The sequence below is a fragment of the Bombus fervidus genome, chromosome 3 (genome assembly GCF_041682495.2).
Source record: "Bombus fervidus isolate BK054 chromosome 3, iyBomFerv1, whole genome shotgun sequence".
Lineage (NCBI taxonomy): Eukaryota > Metazoa > Arthropoda > Insecta > Hymenoptera > Apidae > Bombus > Bombus fervidus.
Window position 1 is genome coordinate 15,404,558 of NC_091519.1, and position 8,851 is coordinate 15,413,408.

Below are 8,851 nucleotides of genomic sequence, written 5' to 3' on the forward strand. Positions count from 1 at the left end.
TGTAGAAAATTGAAGTATATTGAAATATATTGAACAGTTAAATCTTCTATGATATAATTACAGATATATTTATAATCATTTTTACAATTGCAAAAATTGTGACGTATTAAACAGAAATTAAAGATGCTAGATCTTCTATGATATAATGCACACACATTTACAACTGTATAATATAATATAATAAATAGTTTGTTAAAAATTGACTGAATTATACTTGACAGAAATTAAAAATGGCTAGAGTATATTTTTATTTTCCTGGAATAAGACAAAGGATAATCTCGTCGTTACCTTTCAATTATATATTTATCGAAACTCTTGATCAAATTCTGACTATTCATTATTATTTTTAAACGAAAAATTTCATATGCTTGTGAACATTTCAAATTTCAAGCTACCAAGATCAATCGTAAATTATTAGAAGTCTCGTATGAAAATTCCTGTAATATCTCTTTGACTACGATGAAATATTAAATTCTCCTCCGGTAGATTGTTATTTCTCACAAGGTTCCGGATATAAAAGCAGCGACAAGGCTAAATCGATAATCCGATAAATCCTTCAATGCTGTGTAAAGCATAAAAATATGCTGAGAAATGGAAAAGGACACTCGAGGGGAATAATACAACATTCTTCCTCTCTTTCTTTCTCTCTCGAGTTAGTTAAATCGTGAAAAAGGATACTCGAAACCGATGGCAACGAAGCGTCTTCGTTATTTCCACGAATGAAACTTCTTAACTTTGAAGGAAACAAACGCATCGATGCCTATCTCTTTCTCTTTCGAGTGAATTATTTTACGAATATACAACATACCACTGACATGTGTTTATTAATGGAGAATTATTTTATTAGATTATATCGAAGAACGTGAGATCTGATAATCGAGGGAGGCAAATAGTGTTTTACACTCTGGATCGTTCGTTTTGCGCTCTCTTTCTATATTAACTTTTATATCGCTTTCTTCGTTTTTCATTCTCGCTTACATTATCTCTCTTCCACTTATTTAACAAGATTTTAACCGTTTACTTTCTTGTCTTTGATTTCGACTTTAATTTCGAAGACAAGAATAGTACTCGTTCCTCTTTTTGTTCTTTAAATAAGTATTCCAAGCGTGTCCTCGCCATCTTGAAAATCATCCGATTGTCATTGGAAAATGATGAAACATACTCGTCTCATACAAGAGATTTTTTGTTTCTTTAATTATGATTTTTAGAAAAATAAAAATAGATGATGAAGTAAATTGCTCGTCTCTTATTTGTGCCTCGACATCGTTCCTAAGTTATCACTGGACTGCGGATATTTATGCAATAAAATAATATTTTTGCGAGTATAACTGAAAAAATGGAAACTAAGCAGAAACTTGTCTCACCTGTTATAATTTAATCGTTATAATTTAAGTAATGCATTCTGAATATATTATACATTTTCGCATCCTTAAATTTTCCATACATGTATAAATAATCCGCAGTCTAGCTATCACAATCGGATTTCTCGTCATTCACCATCGACGACACGTTCGTGTATCTAGCTCGATTATTATTTTACCCATTTGCCACGACATGTTTTTTTCGGGGAAGATGTATCAACTAGGGATATATATTATATTGAATATAAAAAAAGAATCGTTTGAATATACGCGTACATTTAGAGTGAAGAACACGAATCGAAACAAGAACGTTCACATTATCAATTTAATTAACATGGTGAGTGTTTGAATCCAGAGAAGTGGATTGTACGAAGAATGTTTTCTATTGGCTTTTAAATAGAAAAAGAATGCGTAAATGACATAAAAACAAAACGTAATTTAAGCTATTTGTGAACGACAAGCAATTGTTCCTCGAAACATTTGTTAATAACAGAGGAAATCAAAAGAAGTAAAACAAGCGAAAGGCGACACATAGTACAGTGTAATAAAAACATTGGAAATGTAAGAAAAGTTTACATATGGTAATATTCAAACAGACACCATGCGCTCTGTCGCACAAGAATGGCAGTATCAGTGTAATAATACCTGTAGATCGTGAAACAAGAAGTAATTAAACCGCTTAGAAGAACTGGAAGCTGGGTCGAATGCAATTAACTATGAATTAAACGTTTTTCTCGAGTATCTTGCTCTCTTTTTCACTTTTTCATTTGCTCCTTCTCATACATCCATTCATTCGCTCGTTATCTATTTCCTTTTATGTCTTTCTCGCTTCCTCTCGTTCGTCTACAAACTAAATTTGATAGAGGCAGAATAGAATTTCTGCGAGGTACATAACTACTACAAGAATGACACTGAATATTATATAATAATAATAATAATAATAATAATAATAATAATAATAATAATAATAATAATAATAATAATAATAATTAAAATTAATAATAATGCTATTAATAATAATAGTAATCACTAGCTGTAGAAATTGAGAGATATGAAAGATTGCATCATTCATAATATCAACCACTACATACATTCATTAATAAAATAAACCAACTCCTGAATACCGCAATAAAAATACACACAATACAAAAAACAATGATACTAAAGACGTGCGACATTGAATGAAGTGTGCTACATAAGCTATTAAATGCCCTAAAACCAGTTTGCGTCTTATTCTATACCCGTCGCTCTGAGAATAGAAGAACAGGAGATAATAATAACAACTTTTCTTACATAGATGTGCCGGTCATGTATTTATTCCTACAGTGTTCTTGTCTTGTTAATATTTCACACCACCTTTGGAAAGATTATGAGCCACATCTGTTAATGTGGAGCCAGTAAACTTGTAAGTAGGTTTTTGGGTGTAGACACAGATCTGTGTAGATGACAGTACTTCCCACAACATACTTATTACAATAAACTCAAGCAAGATATTTTAATTATACTGTCATCAATGACAAAGTTCCTTAAACAATCCACCAGAAAAGAAGGAAAGTAATTCATTTCATAGGTGATATATATTCGCAACAAACTCTTTGGTACAACCACTGAAACCTAGGTCAACAAAAGTCATAATTCACGTCTGTTTATTGAGATCTCTACATTTATAAGAAGCTCGTTAAGCTCTGGAGGAATATTAATGAAAGGATAGATCAGAGTGCATATATTTTGGTAGAAAATGACAATTTAGTCAATTTGGCTAAATCGAGCATCTTCCAGATTTTTATACAAGACAACTTCATTGCTATTATTGCTCTGTTATCTTATCAGGGTCTCAGTCTAGCTTCTGGGATTTCAAGTTTGTGCTCATAATCAGAGATGGTTCGGCATATCAAATTAGGTAACTGAATATCAATGCACAATTCCAATTTTAATTATTGGAGTTTAATGAATAATATCCTTATCCGTTCTGTGGATTTGGGAGAAGAATAGATCTAACGTAATTCCTGCGTGTCGTAAAAGACGACTAAAAGAGAAACTTATTTAAAAATAGAGATCCGAAGTAAAAATCGCTGGAAAAGATTACTAGGGCACCCCTGGAGCTACTGTTAGAAATAACAATATGCAAACTGGTAGTGTTAGGTTCGTGTATAAATGGGCATCAACCAATATATCCAAATACTCTACAACCGAAATCAAAAGATACCAACACAACATTCCCAAACCTAGCAATAAATGCTTTGGTAGAACAACTGTCAATCACCAAAGCTAATTAATCAAAGCAGCGTATGACATGGACACACCAAATGAATAGAACCGTCATGCAACGCTTCTACACAGTAACAGTACCCGCAACTATAAAACGTCATTACGTAGCAAAGATTCATCGACCAGAAAAAAAGTCGTGATTAGAAATAACAGATACAACGCATATGAATTGCAAAAAATAAAGGAAGAAATCGCGAAAAAGTCAAACACAGACGAAAATAGTCTACAGAAACAAAATCATAAAAGAAGAGAATCGCAGTACCGAACGATACAAATATTGTACAAAAAGAACAGAAAAAGATCACGAAATTAATAATAGAAATGAGGCAGCTCTGGAAACAAAAGGCAGTAACAATAGTCGCAATAGTCCTATACACACACGTTCACTCAAACATACAAAAGGCAGTAATACCTATGACAGCAGCAATAATCATAAACATACTGCTATAGTAACAGAAGAACATATGACCTGATAAACAAAAACCTGTCGTATGATCTTTAAAACCACAATAGTAGAATGAAGTTGATAGAAAAAAAGATAATATTAATAAAAGAACTACTATCAGCAAATATTTCAGTGAATTTAATGGCTGTTCAAAATATACTGTATGTATGTGTATTCGCACGCACACGTGTGTATATACACGTTGGTTACAGCAAGCACGCAGTTACAAGTTCTCTTTTACTCTCTCGCTCTCGCATTCTCTCACTCTCATTCTCCCCCTCTTTTTCTCTCTACGTACTTACATTCATTTTATCGGTCGCCGCGTTACGTGGCTTAGAATATCTCGCACATTACACCGACCACGTCACTCGCTCGGCAATTAAATCACAGACAATGTGTATGATACGGTGATTAACAATAAATCGTCAACTAGCGTTACCTATATATAATTCGGGATAAATAAAAGTTATTGTACAAATTAATATTATGCATTCAATTATAACAAAAAAGGACACTGTATTTTTGTTTCTTTTTTTTTCTCCGGTAAAGACATGCGAATGTACAAGTATATGCACGGACACTGCGGTTTATTTATTTCTTTACCTCATTCACCGCTCCCTTCGCCCATTTTCTCAAATTCGCCTGTGTGTATGTTTTGTAGCTCGACTTTTAAGCCATGCTCCGATAAAACGTTTTCGTAAAAGTTTCATTTTGTTCTGTCTTCTTTTTCTTTTTTCTTTCTTGCTTCCATTGTAAATAACTGTAGAAGAAGTACACTTCTGTTACTCTGACGTCACACCTTCGCCTCCTTTTCGGTCGTCCTGCAGGCTCGCCGCAGCTGAAACATTATTGATCGTTTTAACATATATTGATCACTTGTTGTTTCATTCGGGGTTCGACAGTGATCAGAAAGAGAGTAAATACCAGTAGACTACATAACGTTCTCTTGATGATTCTTTTGGAATAACAGAGTTTCTTCGAAGATGTATTGTTTCAATACTTCTTTTGGAAGATCATCAAGCTCCATGTCAAACTTAAACGGTTCCGCTGCAACCGGCTAAAAATTGGATATATTATAAAGTTATCTTTGTTATTTGTACACTGGTGTCTACTGGTAAAAAATATATACTTCATCATCTGGATCGTAATATTGCTCTAAATACGGATGCGCAAGTGCATCTTCCACAACAATCCGTTTGTTAGGATTAAATGTCAACATTTTATCTAACAAATCCAAAGCTCGAAGATCAGCATCTGGAAATAAACTTGTCCATGGAACCTTTGGTTTAAATGGTAATGATTGAAGATAATTTCGTGCCTAAAATATAATTATTCAATGCAATCTATATCATTTTCTCAGTGAAACAAAATGATATTAAACACAAAAGAATTACTAAACATAAAGAAACGATTAATACTTTTTCATTTATGATGCACTCAAGATCCTCGGGAGATGGTGATCCAAGAACTCCTAATATATGGTTCAGTTGGTCTAAGTAGTGTTTGCCAGGAAATATTGCTCTCCTTGAAAGCATTTCTGCAAGAATGCAACCAACTGACCAAATGTCTATAGACTTAGTATAGCCCTGCAAAATGGAAATGAGATTTAATATCTTGTTACATTCGTTCTAAATTGAAATTGAACAATTCATTATTTATTTACCTTGGAATTAAGCATTATTTCTGGAGCTCTATACCACCTTGTTGCTACATATTCAGTAAGAAAACCAGCATGATTATGCTCTGGATCAGCAACTCTAGCTAAACCAAAATCACAGATTTTAAGGTCACATGTGGTATTTAATAGCAAGTTGCTTGGCTTCAAGTCTCTGTGTAGTACATTTGCAGAATGAATGTACTTTAATCCTCTTAATATTTGGTAAAGAAAATAGCATATGTGATCATTACTAATAGCCTGAAAATAAAACAAGTTTAAGTATATTAATGCTCCTTTAAATAACTTTACTCATAGTCATTTATTATGCTGACCTGTGTTTTGAGAAGTTTATATAGATCAGTTTCCATTAGACATTGAACGATATATACATCTTTCATTTGTTCTATAGTAGGTGCCCTTAATATATCCCTTATATCTATTATCTAAAAGGAAAATATAAAGTGAAAGTATATATTTAGAGTAGTTTTATATATGTACCTAACCGGCTAATACATACATATATACATCAAGTTACTCACATTTTCATGCTTAAACCTAGTCAAAATTTTTATTTCCCTTAGTGTTCTTTGACTATATGTCTGATGCTCAAAGGGAGAAATTTTTTTTATAGCTACCTTTGTGTTTGTTACATTATCATAAGCAGATCTGTAAAAACAAATTCCAACATTTGAACCAACATTTGAAACAACATTTGAGAAATTACTCACAACTTTTTTTTTCTTCATTAAAACCTATTTCAATATTATGCATACAAAACATAGCAACATCAATAACAAAGGATGGTAGTATCTACACTGCAACCTATATACAATATACTGGTATCTCCTAATCTGAAACCACAATACAGGAAATGGTTCTACAATATTTAAAAGATCTCCTTTTTAAAAATTAAACATATGCTGGAATTTAATTCCCAAAATGTTATCAAGATTACAAGTTACAACTCCAAAATATTGAAAATAAAAATAAAATATAAAATTTAATTAAGTGGTCATAATGGAACAGTAACAGAATCCTCAACAAAGACAATTTGAAAAATTTTTCGCATGAAAGTTGGCCGGTTCTACGAAGATATTATTCGTCATCTCATTAATGGTATAATGATAAGACCGATAAGTGAGAGATAAGCGATGGAAAACAAGGAAGTCGTAACATTAACACGCAAGTGGACAAGGGTTTGAAAGGGTGTGACAACCGTGTTCAAAACTGGCGCCAAAAGACGACGATACATTACGATGAAAAGCACTTAGTAGCGGCTACAAACGAAATCAGGGCAAAATCAAAATCGTTCGTACGCATCATGGAGCGAAAATTTAGTCATAAAATCGTGAATTCACTCGATGACTGTATTTTTGATTGTTTATCTTTCGGCCTGTCAGCTAGTCAATACGAGGTCGAATGTTTTCAGAAATAACGAGAGAAATTGACTCGAAGACACTTACACGACCATCCCGTAGGCACCCTCGCCCATGTACGATAAATTCGTATATCGTGGCCCAACCTCGAACGTTTGTCCACGAACGACTTCGCAATTTGGATTCGCACTTGCAGAACCTTCACCCGCCATTTTGACAACTATTTTGCGGTTCGGGCGAAGTCAGAACAAGTCCTGCTTCTTAGCCGACTGGTCACGAACGACATTGCGATTAGATCGACTTACGAAGGAATTTTATGTGTTACAGTAGTGCTGCCTAGTGATCGGTTGTCAAGCACTTCAAATCGTATCGAATATGTTTATGTGGCGAACAATTCGAATCACTTCGAATGGGATTTGATACCCCAAAGCTTCCAAAAGTATTGAAAGTTTCGGAAAGTCTTTACCTTGGAAGTCTTGAAAGTATTCGATCACCGATCATGAAATTTCAGAAACGATCTGTCTTCTCCTTCTTTCTAATCTGATTGCTATGAATTTCGATATCGTTCAAATATTGAATTCTTTTCTGTTAATACATACATTGTTATATTAAAAAATGTCGGAACAATAGAAAGTTTTAAATGGCAATTGTTCTTTCTTTTCTTGCTTGCTTGATTTCTCTATAGAAATTTTTATGTATAAATATATGTATATCGTTAAGTTTCCTTTTTGTATTTTATTGCTGAATCATGCAGCTTTGAAATATGCAAAATAACATTGACAATGTAGATAGCGCTACAGTTGCAATGCAATTAACTTTCTCATCTATAGTGATTTAAACTGTGACGAATTTTCAGTTTGCGATCTGTCGTTGCTGTGTTATTGCAGTGGTTTTGTATTAATAATTAAATTTTATAAAAGGAATCCTCCAGAGCTATAAAACATTAAATATAATTAAACTACAATATGAATGCGCCTCCGACCTTCGAATCGTTCCTTTTATACGAAGGAGAAAAAAAGTAAATATTACAAACTATTGGTTAACCAATTTAAAGGTTTTCATTAAAATGAAATACATGCATATGATTTTTCCTCTATTTATAGAATAATCAAAGAGCAAGACACTAAAGTTCCCAATGCTGCGATTTTCACTGTTAATAAGGAAGATCATACCCTTGGAAACATGATCCGCAAGTAAGTACATCTTTGTAATTTCACAAAAGTTTATGTAATTTTTATAATATGGATATATCCATAAAACTAGCAGTTTCATTTGTTCATTAGTCAGCTACTGAAAGATCCTCAAGTCTTGTTTGCTGGATACAAAGTGCCACATCCATTAGAACACAAATTTGTAATTAGAATCCAAACTACATCAGACTATACGCCACATGATGCTTTTATGCATGCTATTACAGATCTCATAGCAGAACTCTCACTATTTGAAGAACGTTTTAAGGTAAAGGATAAACATATATCATGATTTGTTATGTGACTATAATATTGTGTGTGTAATATTTCAGGAAGCTATTAAGGAGAAAAAAGAAGGACTAGATTAAATCGTATCTTTTTTCTTTTATATTGATTATTGTACATACGTAAGGGATTAATATGTATCTCAAGTTTTTAGATTATTAAGAGAACTGATTTACTTTAATAAGTACACTGAAAATGACTGATATTTGTACATATGAATAAATAAATAAAAACAAAAAAAAGATTTCATTCTTCATCTTAAATCAATT

The 8,851-nt window shown here is 32.7% G+C and overlaps 2 protein-coding genes across 2 annotated transcripts; one reads left to right on the forward strand and one right to left on the reverse strand.

Moving 5' to 3' along the window:
* Positions 1–4,197: 4,197 nt before the first annotated feature.
* On the reverse strand, positions 4,198–7,386 carry Rl (Mitogen-activated protein kinase rl). Its single transcript, XM_071999990.1, has 8 exons — positions 7,195–7,386; positions 6,271–6,397; positions 6,064–6,174; positions 5,738–5,989; positions 5,493–5,660; positions 5,204–5,392; positions 4,999–5,131; positions 4,198–4,912 (listed from the first exon to the last, which is right to left on the reverse strand). Exons 1-7 carry the CDS (start codon positions 7,317–7,319, stop codon positions 5,006–5,008), a joined length of 1,098 nt encoding a protein of 365 aa, XP_071856091.1. The 5' UTR covers positions 7,320–7,386; the 3' UTR covers positions 4,198–4,912; positions 4,999–5,005.
* A 552-nt stretch (positions 7,387–7,938) lies between these two features.
* Rpb11 (DNA-directed RNA polymerase II subunit RPB11) lies at positions 7,939–8,838 on the forward strand. The gene is made up of 4 exons (XM_071999991.1): positions 7,939–8,125; positions 8,211–8,300; positions 8,391–8,565; positions 8,630–8,838. Exons 1-4 carry the CDS (start codon positions 8,073–8,075, stop codon positions 8,663–8,665), a joined length of 354 nt encoding a protein of 117 aa, XP_071856092.1. The 5' UTR covers positions 7,939–8,072; the 3' UTR covers positions 8,666–8,838.
* Positions 8,839–8,851: the final 13 nt, after the last annotated feature.